The 16,068-nt window shown below is 39.8% G+C and overlaps 2 protein-coding genes across 7 annotated transcripts; one reads left to right on the forward strand and one right to left on the reverse strand.

The window, feature by feature from the left end:
* Window positions 1–1,274: 1,274 nt before the first annotated feature.
* On the forward strand, window positions 1,275–4,749 carry LOC112274815 (thiosulfate sulfurtransferase 16, chloroplastic). Of its 2 annotated transcripts, XM_090248430.1 has the most exons (8): window positions 1,275–1,543; window positions 1,697–1,946; window positions 2,358–2,480; window positions 2,884–2,985; window positions 3,176–3,249; window positions 3,578–3,648; window positions 3,984–4,037; window positions 4,266–4,749. In XM_090248430.1, exons 2-8 carry the CDS (start codon window positions 1,747–1,749, stop codon window positions 4,368–4,370), a joined length of 729 nt encoding a protein of 242 aa, XP_090104556.1. In that variant the 5' UTR covers window positions 1,275–1,543; window positions 1,697–1,746; the 3' UTR covers window positions 4,371–4,749. The 2 variants fall into 2 exon arrangements, with proteins under 2 accessions (XP_090104556.1, XP_024360386.1); XM_024504618.3 differs by lacking the exon at window positions 2,358–2,480.
* A 1,635-nt stretch (window positions 4,750–6,384) lies between these two features.
* LOC112274789 (mechanosensitive ion channel protein 2, chloroplastic) lies at window positions 6,385–11,907 on the reverse strand. Of its 5 annotated transcripts, XM_024504572.3 has the most exons (14): window positions 11,403–11,907; window positions 11,157–11,228; window positions 10,653–10,840; window positions 10,226–10,352; window positions 9,957–10,051; window positions 9,492–9,605; window positions 9,327–9,387; window positions 9,008–9,157; window positions 8,653–8,763; window positions 8,204–8,371; window positions 7,840–7,953; window positions 7,611–7,667; window positions 7,145–7,252; window positions 6,385–7,036 (listed from the first exon to the last, which is right to left on the reverse strand). In XM_024504572.3, exons 1-14 carry the CDS (start codon window positions 11,454–11,456, stop codon window positions 6,815–6,817), a joined length of 1,641 nt encoding a protein of 546 aa, XP_024360340.1. In that variant the 5' UTR covers window positions 11,457–11,907; the 3' UTR covers window positions 6,385–6,814. The 5 variants fall into 5 exon arrangements, with proteins under 5 accessions (XP_024360340.1, XP_024360326.1, XP_090104554.1 ...); XM_024504558.3 differs by having other exon boundaries at window positions 6,385–7,252; XM_090248428.1 differs by lacking the exon at window positions 11,157–11,228 and having other exon boundaries at window positions 11,403–11,661.
* Window positions 11,908–16,068: the final 4,161 nt, after the last annotated feature.

Below are 16,068 nucleotides of genomic sequence, written 5' to 3' on the forward strand. Positions count from 1 at the left end.
TAATTTAAAATTTGAAAATATGTGTAAATATGTGCCACCCCCACTGACTCTGCTTCTGTGAAGATTTCATGTTCCTACCGCCCAAATGTGTCCATGTCATCAGCTTGGACTTTTGATTGAGTTTGCTGAGTCATTAACAGGGGTGGGGATTGGACTGGTGATAGTGGGCATCTATGTGAGTGTCTTCCACCCATCCAACAATAAATTTTGATTCCATGCTATCCTTGCTGACTATTCGAAGACTTACACGTCTGGCATCAGACCAATGGATAGTTTCTGATGTACCTCCCACTTGAATGAATGAATGATTTGTTGAAACATATCGTGAGCATTGATCCCAAATATTAAAAAATTACACTCTATGTTCTAAACTTAAGGACTGAAACAGTACCAAATTGTAAGCTGAATTGCTAAAATAAATTCTTTCAATGTCTTTTCTTTGCTTAAGAAAGTTGGGTTTTAAAGGTTATATTTCTAGAAATCATCTTTATATATATATATATATATATATATTGAAATGTTAAATAGGTCTAAATTATTACTAAGTTGATCTATTTATGATAAAGACATGGTAATCATGATGAATGTGGTTGATTTTCATTGATTTTGGATCCAATAGTGGAGAAATGAATCTAGATGTCATCATAATGATTAGGATGGGCGGATCAATTTGATAAAAGTCTGGGTCTATTTAACATTCCCCTATCTATCTATTTCAAACTAGAAAGCAGGTAATGAACCCCTCAAAGGACCAGCAATAAATGAGAGCCAGGACTGACTGGGGGTGACTGTGCCTTTACTGACGAGTGAAGGAATTGGCGAGATCTACCACATATCTCACTCACTCACTGTAACACAGCAAAGTCAAGGGAGGTGGGTCTGTGAAGAAGCCCTTCAAAGCCACATACAGAGTGGAGGACCCCACCCACCTTGACATGAGGAGCTTTGGCTAACAAAGAAGACACCTGCCTGGACCATGAATGGACCACAGCACAGCCCCGCATGAAGAAGGAGGAGATTACATCGACAGCAGCAGCCATAGATTTGCCCCAAGGCTGACTGTGCATCCTCACCATCCTACGTTGCACACAATTCCAGATAATCGGTGCACACTCAGCCTTCCTTCCTTTCCTTTGGCTGACGTGGTAGACTGGTACCATGTGTTGGGACCACTCGGCGCCGCGCGGTGTCGAAACTCTCGCTTTCTAGGTGACTGTCACTGCGACTCCCTCATATACGACGCACCATTTGGTCGTCATCTCGGCCTCTTGTCTTTGTCTTGTGTTTTTCTACTAAGCAACTGCAGAATTTCGCCAGCTTTCCTTATTGACCAGTAGTAGCTTGTGAAACGGCGTTTTGAGAGCTTGTGGAGTGTTTATATGAGTTTATACCGCTTGCAAGTCCTTCAGCAGGAGCTCAATTTTTAGGCAGTTTTTTTGAAGCTTGGAGATTGAACCTGACGGAAGATTAGTCTTTGGTAATCTGGGATGCAGCAGGATCGAGAATTTATGAGATCGTGATTGTGTTGCAAGTGGCTGATTGAGTAAGTGGGAGGTCCGTTATGAATTGTGCATGTGGAGGGAGTAGTAGTGTCTTGGAGGTTTCTAGATTTTGAGCTGAGGTGTCGATGCGCTGCTAAATGGAGTTCTCCGTAGCTTGGAATCTGAAGCTGTCGTGATGCTACTTTGTTTCGTAGATTTTTCCCGCTTGGATTTTCTTTGAAAGAGACCATTTCAATTGAGAAATATGTCGCTCTTGATCGCCAGCCTTCGGGCTCCAGCAGCTCCGGCGGCTTCGCTCCAAAACGAGTCGTTAGCTTCTTCGTCTGGATATTGTGTATCCCCCAAAGTTGCACAGCGTGCCACGCTGTTTCGAAGACATTCCCACGAGCCTGCGTCGAAACAGTTGGCGCAGCCGACATGCTATTACTTCGATAGAATTTCAAGGTGAGTCTCAAGGATGACATCTGCCCCGATGCTTTCCATGCAGCGTTATACGCTGCACACGTTTTCCAATGATCTGCAAGGCCGATGTTAGCGTTGTCGATGAAGCACTTCGATGAAACCACCTCAAGGCTTCTGTGTAGATTTCCATGATCCAGGGGCTAGATTTTATGTTTGATTGAAAGGACCCAGAATTGCAGAACTGGTTTCAAAGGGCACCATGTTTAATTTACGCTCCAGTACCTGTTTTTAAGTAGAAGAACTTCAATAATTTGTGGGAGAGTGTATTCCTTTGCGTTCGGAGACGTACAATCATGGCTATAGCTAACGTTCAACACTGTATGAGACGAATATTTTGGATCCGGAGCGGGTTTCCAACTACGAGGGCGTGATTTCTCTTTGGGTTTTTAACAGGGTGATGAAAACTGGGGGCTGGCCATCAGGATTTAAACGTGCATTTGCTGCATGTTTTATCATTCTGTTGGTCACGGTTCTTTATCGGAATTCCATGTGTCCGATGTCAATGCTTATCCACAGGCAATCTTCTCGTTCACCGTCGCTGTTACTTTAATATTCATGATCATGATGCTCTGAGGGTGTCCACATGTTAGAGCCCACCAGCATGACCCGTGATTGCGCTTCTACCTCAGATGTGTGTTACTATTTTTTTGACTTGTTTGAAACCCTCATTGAATTTGATGCACATGTATCAGAATGGAAGTTCTGGTGGGCTTTAGTGCAATTTTGTTTCCCAGTTCTAAGAAGAGAGAGAGCTTTGCTTTAATCTAACTGAAGTCATTCAATTTGTCGACTATCAGTTTGATGAGGTATCGTATGCCAGCCTGAAACTGGATTTTTAAGGTCCCAACTGATAGTTGACGACGTCATAAGATTTGAAAATGGCTGAAGGAGTTGTATGATGCTTTGTCATGTGATGTAGGATAAAGGCGTCTAGAATGCAAGCTGAGCACTCACTACGAAGTGTTCCTGTGCAAGTTGCCCATGAGATGATGAATGCAGGTCACCGCTGCTTGGATGTCAGGTTAGCTTCTTCGGTTTGAGTAGATTTAAAAAATTGAAATCAATATTCTTTTTTCTTTTCCTTTTTTGTAAATATTTCTGTTAGGAAGCATGGTATTATTTTATTTTATTTTTCTTCTGATATCAGTCAGTCATTCCGGATTTGTTGGTGATGTAATGAAGTTAATTCTTACAGTATTTGGCGTGTTCAGGACTCAAGAAGAATACCTCGCTGGACATGTTGAGGGTGCTATTAATATTCCATATCTTGTAAAATGTGGGCCTGGTAAGTAATCCTTCTCCAGACCTAACGGAATATTATCCAAAAATATGACTTTTATGGAAACTAGTTCAGTGTCATGTTTTGATGGGGATCACCGTGAATGTTTCTTTGAAGGGACTGCGGTGGAAGAGACAAGATGTCAATTACGATTGACGACGTTTAGCTTTCCTTTAATGTTCCAAAACCTAGAATGACAAAAAAAAATTGTGCAGCAGCGTTATTGGTTGTGCAACAAATAATTCCTAATTATAATTGCCTTCCAGCTTGAGATATAGGATCTATTTGGGCAACGTGTGCTAATGAATGTCCTTTTTGTTATTTTGGGTAACAGGCATGAAAAAAAATCACCGATTTTTGGAGGAGGTGGAGGCAGAGTTTGGCAAAGACGCCGAGATAATTGTGGTGAGTACCATTGTTTGAATCATATTACTTATTGGAATCAAGCAACGATCCTTGTCCTCACGGTGGAGTTGGCAATTATTTTCACGTTTTGAATAGAATGATCTGGTGTTGGGAATTGCTTCAAGATAGAAAAATTGATCACTCTTGTCTAGTCAGCCACAAAGATTCTTGGCATGACAACTTGATTGTGTTGGCCATTTCTGCATTTCCTGTGAGATTTTGCTGTCATCAACTTATTTTCTCAGAAAAGAGAATATCGTCGTTACATGTCATAATTGCTAAGTGAGCATATCTTGTCAGAAATTTTGATAGACGCATGGATATTGGAATTGCAGGGTTGTCAGAGTGGCCGCCGATCGATGATGGCTGCAGCTGAACTTCAAGCTGCAGTGCGTGGCTCAAACCCAACCTTTCTAGATGCACATACATGTTAAAAATACTTCAACAGTTCTTCGTGAAAGATTGGGTGTTAGATCATTTAAGTTAGTCCTGCTTCTTGATTCGAAGTGCAATCAGAGAACACCTTTGCTGTAGCTTGCCAAGTGGTTATATGAGAGTATGTGAACAGCTGGGTGAGTTGGATGCAACTGTTATTCACACTGGATCTTTGGTTGCAGAACTTCAATGGTGTTACTGATATGGGAGGAGGCTACGTTGCCTGGAAGGAAAGTGGTCTTCCCGTTGAAGTCAGTGGTCGTAGAACTCAAAGTCATTCTGTATAGTCAACAGCCTCTGCTGCTACTTTCTAGAGTTGTTGATCTGAGCAGCTGTGCATAGTTTTCAGCGTATTAGCACACTTGTATACTGTAGTTGGTTTTATTTTTATTTTTCAATAAGAAAACCGTATAAATGTTTAAAAAATTACACTTTATTTAACGTAGGAGGTGGAGGAATCACGTCGGCACCAGAGAACTTTGAACATCTGAAGCGTAGTCGACATTCTTGAAGTAGCGTGAAGTTCATATTTAATAGACTCGTTGCAGGCGACACTGAAAATAGGTATTGATCAGCAGCCTGAAGAGTGTCATCCATTTCTGAGGCCAATTTGAGAACCTCAAACTTATTTAATCCAAGATCTGGAGACAGCTTTGACGCTCTAAACTTCTGGCGAATTCCTGAAATCTGGATATTGGGTTGATTTCTGCTAGTTGCTGGCAAGTTTTCAAACATCCGCACATGTGCATTTACGCAATATATTTGATGCTGATTACAAAAGTTCCCACCCATCGCAGATCTCACAATGCGCATCGTAACGAGAAGCAAGGATAGATGGGTTTGTAATGCACGATTTCTAAATACATAAAGAAAGAATTCAGACAGATGAGAAGATTTTTCTGCCACTTGTACAATCGACTTCTCGTCGCTCACGATTCGTAATAGTCTGTCCTTAATCACTTGACATGACTTGGAGCTAACATCCCACTCAGCTTCTCTCAATTAGAGTTTTTGAATGGTACTACTTGGAAATGATCACGAGTGCGAACAAGTCCATCCTCTCGCTAGCAAAGGAGCTACACAATTCTGCATGTTGAGGTCCTCATGGTTCATTTCCCACCGGTGCTATGTACTTGGTGACGGAGCCCCGATCTGGTCACATTGAATACATATGAGATGACCGTCAGTGGCGCAACCAGTAATTACACTCTTACCAAAAACGTGTTCGTCACTCATACTTAAGATGGGGATGTCAATTGAAGAGATTACAGGCGCGTGCGCTTAACTCCAGCACCGAGGGGAGTTTCACCAAAACCGTGGGGAATGTCTCTCGCCAAGTCTGTCATTTGGAATATACGGTCTGAAGTGGACGTCCTCATTCCTAAAATGCAGTTCGGCGGCTTGGCACAGGGATATGTGTCAAAGATTCATTTGACTCCTTGAACTCCGAACTATTCCTGACAGTCAGACAGCAGGCCTGTGTCATTTTCCTCAAGCTGCAGCATTTGCTGTTACTACAGGACTGAACTGCAGAGTCACCATTCTAGAAAGGAGCTCCTCCAGTTGATTCACCAAAGTGTAGCTAGACCAAGGACAACGACGGGCGGAGGGCCAATGACAAGATCCAGACTGTTCCACTGCACTCAGTTGAAGTACAATGCGGACTGCTGCGCTTAACAGTGACAAACCTGCACAATATCAAACGCTAGCTACATGCACAGAGAACAGGCCAGTAGATTGGGCTGTTAGTGAAAGTAGATTCTTGTTCCAGCAGCCAGACTTCTAATAAATGTGGATGCCGGGAACTAATGGGAAATTTAACTTCTACTTATTAGGTGGTATTGATTCAATACAGCAATCAGTAGTATCGAGATGGTGTACACCCCGAATATTTCTGATGAGCATGAATTACGTGTAGTTACTCTCAACCTTGGGTTTTCAATAGGCCAGCTTATGAGCTATTGAACATGATAGACCCCGACTGATTGGTGAGTTCTGGATACCCAATTTATAACTTCTGATTTACGTACAGCATCGATCTACTAGATGCAGCACCTGTTTCCACTCAACTCCATAAAAACAGAATGCGTGTGCACAACTAGTCCCTCTAATTTTTCGGTTGTCCTCTTAGCTTGCCTGAAGTTCTCTTCTAAAGCTGTAGCATTTCGTTAGAAACAAGCTACACATTTTGCAGTGAATCAAAGAACTGGCGAAAAACAAAACTGCAAGCACCAATCAATCAAAATTAAGTGTACACACATAGCTCTGCACGATGATGCGATCCGAGGACACGAGTTAATCTTTAGAGTAACAAAAAGAAATTTCAAATATTTTTACATAAGTAGAACCCCTTCCTGTTTCGCATGACCAAGGATCTCTCCACATGTTCTGTACATGACACAAATTAATTGTATCATTTTGTTGCTCAGCTCACATAGAAAAGGTATCTACTAACCCTTGATGAATCTATGTCAGCCAGTATTTACGCTCACCAGAGCACAGACCGAAGGATATTCAGCAATAGCTAATACAATTTCAGACCCCTGTACAATGTCTAGTTAACTTCCGGTTCCAAAATACACTGGTATAAATCTAATTTGAGCTACTTTCGGAATCATTTCATGATATCATCGAAGGAATGACAGTGTCCGACCCTTCGGCCTGACCAGTTACAAGAGACTGGCAATTTACCACCTCCATATTCCTAAAAGAATCTGATGAATGGTCTCTGCTACCCAGGTTCATCGTCGGGTGACTTGGCTGGAGGGTTCTGCAAAGTAGAGGTCGCTGGGACACCTTTATTAAAACTTACATGTCTAGAAATGCTCTTCCGTGCTTTCCATTTTGACAATGGATCACTTTGGTCTTTAGTATCAGAAGCGACTGATACCACCGCTTGTGCCTCTACGGTTTGAGCTGATTCCTTGAATGATTGTTTTCTCACGTATGATTTCTGATCAAACATTGGGTTGTTGGAAGTTACTTTTTGGTCAGCATCTCCACTTTTAGTTAACACGGTATTCAAGAGAATTGGTCGAGCTTGGGATCCATCAGAACTTACAGGGCGTGATTCGCTATCATCTACAGTGCGTTGCATTGATCGCAAAGGTGTAGCAAGGCGTCCACCGTGATGAGCTACCACTTTCAAGAGGTCTAGAAGTATTACTTCCTGCACAAAACCAACCACATTAATTTGACAGAACGTGGTCTTTTCTCTCAAGGCAATGTGCATCAGAGTTGCTATGAATGCATTTGGACACGGATTCGTGGACAGTGGCACTGGCAGTGTGTTCGTACTGACAAAAGAAGATCGAAATTCCCAGGATTGGCACCATAAATCCACATCACTATACTTTCACACAAATAGTTTCGTTTTCATAAAAAGGGGGAACATCTGAAAATTCAATTTTTTTTTAAAATAGTGCAAGATAAATGCTCGATCGGCAACAGCTCAGCAAGCAAATTTGATGCGAAATTGAGACCTACACCTATACAGACTCTGCCATCAAGTAGCATGTGAACTTTACCTTGACACGGAGATACTCTTCAAATCGGGAAGTCTTAACAAAGCATGATACTATAATCTGCAGGCCCAGAATAACAACACTTAGTCCAAACTTCGAATTTCAGTATCTGTTAAAATACTGCAAAATTAACTTAAAAAGACTTGATAGATCTAGGATGCACAAATACATTTTTCAGCAACATCCTTTTTGTCAGAATCTCACAGCCCAAAATAAAATGAAGGAAGCTGACCATCAGGGCCAAATTTTGGGAATTAATGTGATCAAAAAAGACTCGCCGATGCAGCCGCTTCTGCTCTATTTCGGGATGGTTTGCCAACACTTTCCTCATGTCTGCGACAATGTTCTGCACAGAGGTGGAGTCCACTGTAATCAATCTTTGTATTCAAAATCTGTTGTTTATGAATGGCTTCAAATTGACAGGGCGATAATAATCTCTTGCATTTTCAGTTACACAGGTGTCTAAAAGCATTAACATCTCATTGTTCCTATGTTTTTTCCATCACTTCAGTTCACTATACCGCTGCTAAAGCATTATACTGTTAAGGTAGTTTTTCTACACTTGATAAGAGCAGAAGCTAATATGCTAGGCTTACACTGATCTTCTGCACGTCGCGATGATTGATCCCTATGTGTGTCTTGATACGCCAGTGTGTTTTTTGTGTGAAATTTCTAACAACGCTAACACTGAATTTGTGGTTCGGAACAAGTACTGCCTCACGTTCGGATCCTCGAATAACAGTTGGTGACCACCACCCAACACGCTGCATTGCACACAGTTGGTGAGCAGACGATGTATCACAAGTACATAAACTGGAGGTATATTCGATAACATCAATGCAAGCAAATCAAATGAAAGAATTAGAAAACATAACAACCTAGCAGATGACACAAGGAAGCACAACCAACTATGGCGTTGTAGCAAGCACATTCTAGACATTTTAATACGTCGGAACAGACATCGAACTCTAATTCTACCATGTTAAGAAAGAAGAAATAGTACAGGAAAAAAGGATCACTGGGTACGTTTTCTGTGAAGAAATACCTCGACGGTCCCTACGACTTCTTGACCTTCAATTTTCGTCTGAATCCACTCACTCTCCACAAAGGGCTTTGTTACATGAATCATCATGCTGGATAAAAAATTCGTGAAAATCTGGATTACAACAGCAATCCATTTGTGAATCAGGGACAATGTGAAATCTGTTGCACATTGTAATCATAGAATGACTGATGTGACAGACATGCTTACTCACCATACTCATTTTTCACAATTTATTAATAATCAAATAAACAAATAAACTTTTTAATCAATCCTAAAAGTTCAAAATTAAAATCATGAAATAACAAATTTCACGAGAGTTTAGAGTGGCAGAAGAGTGGTATATCAACTGAATTACCTCTCGACCAGCAAGGGTTAACAGAACTGTTCCCACGCCTCCAGCTGCAAGCCATTTGTGGGTGGAAAACCCAAGAAGCTCCAAAAATAGACAAACGGCTGCCACCCACACTGATGTGGAAACAGCATTGCCGACGAAAGTTAAACTCATCTGCATTGGTAAGGTAACCTGTTCATGTCAGACAAAGCAGACCCCATAATTCCAAAATGCACACAGGTAGCTAAATGTCGAATGTAATAATCTAGGAGTAGAAAATTCTATGAAGATGAAAAAACAGCACTCGCAGAAGTGGAGGTAAGAATTGTTGATGTGCACATACACTGCGGGAGTCTTTGAGACTGGTGCGCTTCATTAGATACTTCTGTACATGCTGTATCAAACTGTAGGAAATTTAGTCCTAACAAAATATGAAGATGCGACGAAGTATATGAACCACATATCAGAGAAAAATAACCTACAAAACTACGAATTTCAGAGTACTTGCCTGCCCGCACATAAAGCGAATACCGTTACTGTCGCTAGCGATCGCATGAAGTGGATGAATCGCAGCTTAATTACAGTGCTCGCCTCTGATGCCAGCTCAACTGAATCTAGTGCCCTGTAAAACAACACACATGCAGAGAAATGTTAAGAGATTGATCCCCATATACTATGCAGTAATACGATGGCCTCAAAACTCATCACACATTCTCTCATCTGCGATCTATACTATTTGCCATTCACATTCATTACCAAGTATTACACTTAACGACTTCGAACTAGTCTCAAGGACCATGATCTTTCCAGGTTTATGTACGATGTTTGGAGGAAGAATGCTACATGTCACAATCTTGCCTGTGGTGAAAATAGCTGCACTCAAATCGTGGACCATTTTAGGACCATCCTTAAAATACGCAGAGAATGAGAATTGGCAAAAGAGGGTATGACTATGAGAAGAGGAAACACAAACCTGCACATCATGATGATTCCTGTCCACAATACTATTGGCCGGATGTATGTCGTCAAGACTGTCCGCGTTTGACTTGTTTCCCAATTATCATCTTTCTGCATTCCAGGTCGCTGTAGATATCACAAACCTAATACACAGCATTTGGCTTTTCGTATGTAACCTCGATGCAACATTTTGCATAAATGCAGGTTCAATGCTGAAGGCCTAATAGTTTGAAAATCCAAAACCTCCATCATCACGAATCAAATGTCGAGCAGTTGTGATTGTACCTTCGTAATCAATGTCCAGAATAGACGAACAAAAGGAACCAGACCCAACAAAGCAAACACCCACAACCCGACAGATGCCACGTATAGTCGTAGCACGGGCGGCAATGTTTGGACACCGCTACATATCCTATCAATCCGAACCCAACATTGCAGTTAAAGAAGGTCATGTAGTCAATCAAAGCATACTTTCTTGTTAAATTTCATTATTGCATATAAGTTTCTACTAAGAAAAGCAGGGAAAAAGTAGCACAACATTCATCTAGTCCTTGCTTTTGAAGCCTCAAAACCCCATTATGATGTGGCAAATAACCATAAGAATATCAATGCACATGCATCAAATTGAACCACAATCTACATGTACAAGTGCACTAAGTCGAGACCAAGTGGCTGAGGCGCTTTACACGCGGTTCTTGCCATGAGTTCGTACCTGCCGATGAGGAGAGGTGTGCAACTGAGCACCGGCACTACAAAGCGTTGAGCAGTATAAGTAGATGTTACTATTGCACGTGTAGTTAATGAAGCTGACGCCTTCGTTCCAAGACTGACCCTTGCAACTGAGCCCAGGAATATTCTCGACCCAATTGGGAATGAATTTAGTCTTAATGTCAACGCATTCTGCAACACGAACCGAGGCAATAGGCAAAATTATTCCCATTTGAGAAGCAATGCTCTGTAGCAACTTAAATTGCTAACCCACTCCAATTATTAGAATTCGGCCAGTAATTGGAGAGACCCGCGCCACCTTACAGAAAGGAAAATCCAATAATGTTGCAGTGGCAGCAGCAGCAGTAGCTCCTAAAACGATACTGTTCTTTTTCTACATCATCCGCATACGGAGATAGACTAACAAATTGAAAGCAGACTAGTGCAATAAAAACCCAAAGAACACCCCCATTTTGTAAGTTCCTGCGTTTTAAGCACAGACACACACCAGACGTATCAAACCACTCGTCGAACTCCCGAGCCAAGACGCAGACTGTTGAGCTCGCAGCAACAACGGTTTCTGCGAATAATCCGAAACCTCCACCGTTATTAATCAGACAACAGAACTCAACTGTCCTAAATAGCACACAAGCCCGGTTAACATTACAGTATCATGTAAGATTCAAACCCAAACCGCAAATTCATCACCCTTCCCAACAGTCCAACGCCCCAAGCACGAAGTTAAGCCACACACCGAGCTGCCGGCAGAACATGGCACATGCCAACAACGGAGCTGCGAGGTCGCCATAACCCTCAATTCGTCTTCACGACATCAAATCAAATTAGAAACCACAAGCCCCAAAAAATTCATCAACCGCCGCGTCATGGAAGTATGGTAGCTCATGAGCTCCTGCGAAAAACTGAAAGAATTCATGTATCCCAACTGAGAACTAGGAAATAAATGAAAAGAAAAGAAAAACCCACAACCCACAAAATGCAGCGACGTCGACGCGATCTGACTGTACAAAAACAACGAAGCCCGGCAACAGCACACCACACTTCCGAAAGCAGAATGAAGGACGAATGGGCGGGTGGGCGCGAAAAGGGGGATTTCTGCCAAGTGGAGAAGAGACAGCCCAGCAAAGCCCGAGATGCCCTGAACGTGGTTACTTTAATTCTGGGGTCTCAATCATCATCCCCGTTACCACAACATCCCAGGCTCCGAAAAGCATCCAAACAACACGCGCACACACTCACTCACACACTCAGATAGGGCATCATCAGCATCCTCCTCCTCCTGGACTACAGTACTGCTCCCCTACCCCTACCCCCTCACCCGCCTCTGTTACCCTATTACCTCCCGTAAAGCTGTAAAGGGACACTAGAAAAAGACTTGGGGGATTAATCTGTGGAGGTGAGCTGGAAGAAAGTGCGGCTGCGGGGGGGGGGGTCCTTCCACCCCTTTCCTCTTTCCCCTCCCTCGTTCCCAGTCATGCAGCGCAGCCGGGGGATGTTTCTGCCAGAAGCCTTGTGCCAGGTGGAATCCCCCTCCCTCCTCGCCCCCCTTTGCTATTCTGGGCTATTCTGTCTTCTTTTTCTTCCGTCTACTTCTTCTTCTACTGCATGATCGAGTGGCACCAAACGGGCAGCACGACTTCTACCACCACTACGACGACCACCACTACTGTGCCATGCTGCTGCTGCTGGCACAATAGTAGTAGAAGACGATGAGACAGAGAGGAGGAGGAGTACCCCCCCTCTCATTTCTTTCTTTTTTGTTTCTTTTTATATTTGTATCTCAGTGCTCATGGCTAGCTCGGGCTCTGATTCCCCGGATGACGGCGCTTCTGATCTGTCCCTCCCTCCCTCCCTGTGAAAAGCAAAGCAGAGCAAAGGGATCATCGTTACTAGTGAGTGAGTGAGTGAGTGAGTGAGTCGCGCACACACTGACTGACTGACTGACTGACTGACTGGGTGGGTGGGTGGGTGTGGTGACCGGCGATAATACAGAATTTCGGGGCTCTTCCCTCCTCCTCTGGGGAAGTCTGCGACGGGCCGGACCGGGTGGGGAGCGAGGGCAGCGGTGGGGGGGGGTGTCTCTCTCTCCTGACACTACCGTTGCCTGCCTGACTGCCTGCCTGGGGAAGAACCCACGTCACCCTCCCTCCCCCCCCCTTCTCCCCCATTCATTCATTCATTCATTTCTCCACAGTCTTTCTTCCGCTTCTTAAGCACCATTGTGGAGTTTGGTGGTTAATCAATGTTTCTATTTGCATGTGCGTACTACATTGTGCTGTTTACCAACACTAGTATGTATTACAATTTCATACACTACTACATGGTAGAGAGAGTGTATTAGAAATCTAAGAAGGAAAATGGACAAGTTGGTAAGGATTGTAATTGCAATGGATTGACTTAAGTAGTGTACATTGTGTCAAAAAACCAATCATTTGTACCATGTTTCTTGTTTTTATACAATTTATAATATATTTTCATAATATGTGTTATTTTTATAAATAAAAAATATACATTTTTAATTTAATTCCAATTATTGTTTCTTACCAAAAATTATTTCCATTGTCTTGTCTTTTAGTTTGTTTGTTGTCTTTTCCTATTTTTATCCACTCTAGTGTATTATGTAGTGACCATTAAAGCTTTACAAACAAAGTGCATGTAAAAATAACTTTACATCTTTGCCTCCATAACTTTACATTGTCGGTATTGATTTAGTAATACAATCCTATTTTCATGGATTTATAAAATGTCTTGTATGTTGTATTCAAAGTACATGTGTTTCAATATATTTTATGCATTAGTAGATCATGTTACAAGTACTGTTTTCAACATTTGGCACCTTTTTTAATTTTTTTTTACACATATTTTTATCATGTTCAGAAACAAAAAAATTGACATTATCATCAATTAATTGTATTACTATTTTTTTAATTATTATCTGATGTTGCACTTATTGTAAAAATGAGGTACACATGAGTGTATGGGCACCTATGATTATGACACTATTTAAACATTTATTTCTCTCATTGACCTTGAATTATTTCTTCTTACACATTTACTAATCTCAATCTGTATGTATACTAACAATATTATTTTTGTTTTCTCTAAATTTCTTCATTAAAGAATGAGAATGAGCTTTCATGATTTTAAAATGTAGTTTGGTACCAAAAAATTAGTTTTATTTTATTTTTATTTAATGTAATTAGTATAGATAGAAAAAATACTTAACTTAATTTAACGATGGATATTTATTTTATTATTCATGATCAATACTTTATTTAAAATTATCTTTAATTTTTTCTACAACAGTCAAAAAAACTTGATGTAGTCAAGGATATTATACTTTTTGTTATCTGTTTCTATAAAATCTTACAAAAAACAAAGTTTTGTAATTTAAAGCATTACATTCTAATTCATATTTTACATCTAAATAAATAAATAATTTCATATTGAAAAAATGAAAAGAAATTATAAAGACAATGTATTGTAGAAAAAATATGAATATATATATATATAGGGGACATGTAAATTTATATATATATATATATATATATATATATACATATATATATACATATTTATATTATCCAAAAAATTCGTATATATTGCAATTTGTGCACTATACTTGTACAAAATTACCATACTAAAAAATAAAAGAAATGCAAGCAATGCTAATTTATATGATTAAAAATAATCTATATTCATGTTCACAAATAAGAACATATAAAGTTATATAAAACACTAATTTTAATATTTATCAGTGTAACAAGTTTATATATATTTTTGTAATTTATTTTAAATCAATCATAATATTTTCTATATCACAATTTTTTTAAAATAATAAATTGTAATATATAAATGTAAGAAGATATCTTCAAAATATCTAAAAATCTTCCTCAATCCATTAAATACATGGGAAAAAAAAAAAAAAAAATTAAAAAAAAAAAAAACTCTTTGAATATTTTATATGATTATGAATAATATATATGATATATCAAACAAGGCTTCACTCTTGTTTCTATATATACTGCTTAACTAGGGAATACATGGCAGCATGCTATATGATCTCTAATACATGTCCAACTTAGAGGACACATGTCTAATTTGAAAGGCAAGTTTCATAGGTGTGCGCCATATGTCCAACTTGTACTATAAGTGGTTAACTTGTCAATACGTGGCTTCCTTGTTGGCTAAGTTTTCAACCTACCAATCACCTATAGACATGTATAAAGGCAAAGCAACATCTATGAAGCTTCTAGGAAGCTTTCTACAAATTATTATCATATTTATTTACTTTTACTTATCACTACCTATTCTTATTATCTAAATAATTATGAGAATAAATATGTATGTCCGTATTATTATCCCTTTTTTAGTAAGGAATTCCATGAAGAACGATGATTATATGTAGATGAAATCCAAGATGCATTGAATTATATTTGCCACATATTTTGATCTTTCTTCCCTTCAAAGGTAGTTGATAGGTCCCTTCAATCATTAATAATGTCTCATACCAAGGCAAAAAGACCACCCTAATATTTGATCATTATTGAGGCCTTCATAATTTCTTTCAAGCAAAACATTAGTAATACCATCATGAGTGGTTCCTATCTCCAAAAGTATCATTAAACATTAGAAGTTCCTTCTAAGGTCATGGTATCAAATGCGTTGTATCTCACCATCTATTCGAGGAAGAACATGTCATTCTTGAAGATCTTTATCTTGATTTTGATGTCTCGAAGGTTGTGATAGTAGCAATGTCTCATTTGGTAGCTTAACAAATGATAGCTCTTGAATTGAATCTACTGTTTGTTGGTTCTCCATCTCCTAAGCACTAAAAAGTCCAAAGAAACAATAATATAAGTTAGAATGAAATCTCTATTGGGCTTGCTTTACTTTACAGCAAAGAATTTCTTGATTCTTGATCTTGATTTTGATGGATGTCGTTGATGAAAAGCTTTAATTTTGGCTTATGCATTTATTAGATTCCTAGATGGCTCCTATGTACATTCATTAATGTCATATCCACGCCAATGTACTAGATATTCTAACCTATTTTGGTGTTTCTTTGAATCTAAGACTTCTTCCATCTCAAATTCTTCATTATTGTCCACTTTTATAGGAAGTGGTGGCATTTGTCTCTTTCTTTGTATATCCATTATCTTGTATGTCTCAAATAACGACACATGGAACATAAGATGGATTTTCATAGACTCTGGTAGGTATAATCAATAAGCAATTAGATTGATGTGTTCACAAATGGGAAATGGTCCAAACTTATAATAATCCAGCTTGTCACAAGGACAAATAGTTTTAATATTACAACAAAGTAACCATATCTTATCCGCCACACAAAATTGATGTTGTTCCTTACAATAGACATCTGCGTTGACTATTTGTTGTTC

The sequence above is a fragment of the Physcomitrium patens genome, chromosome 2 (genome assembly GCF_059467195.1).
Source record: "Physcomitrium patens ecotype Gransden chromosome 2, ASM5946719v1, whole genome shotgun sequence".
NCBI classification, from domain to species: Eukaryota; Viridiplantae; Streptophyta; class Bryopsida; order Funariales; family Funariaceae; genus Physcomitrium; species Physcomitrium patens.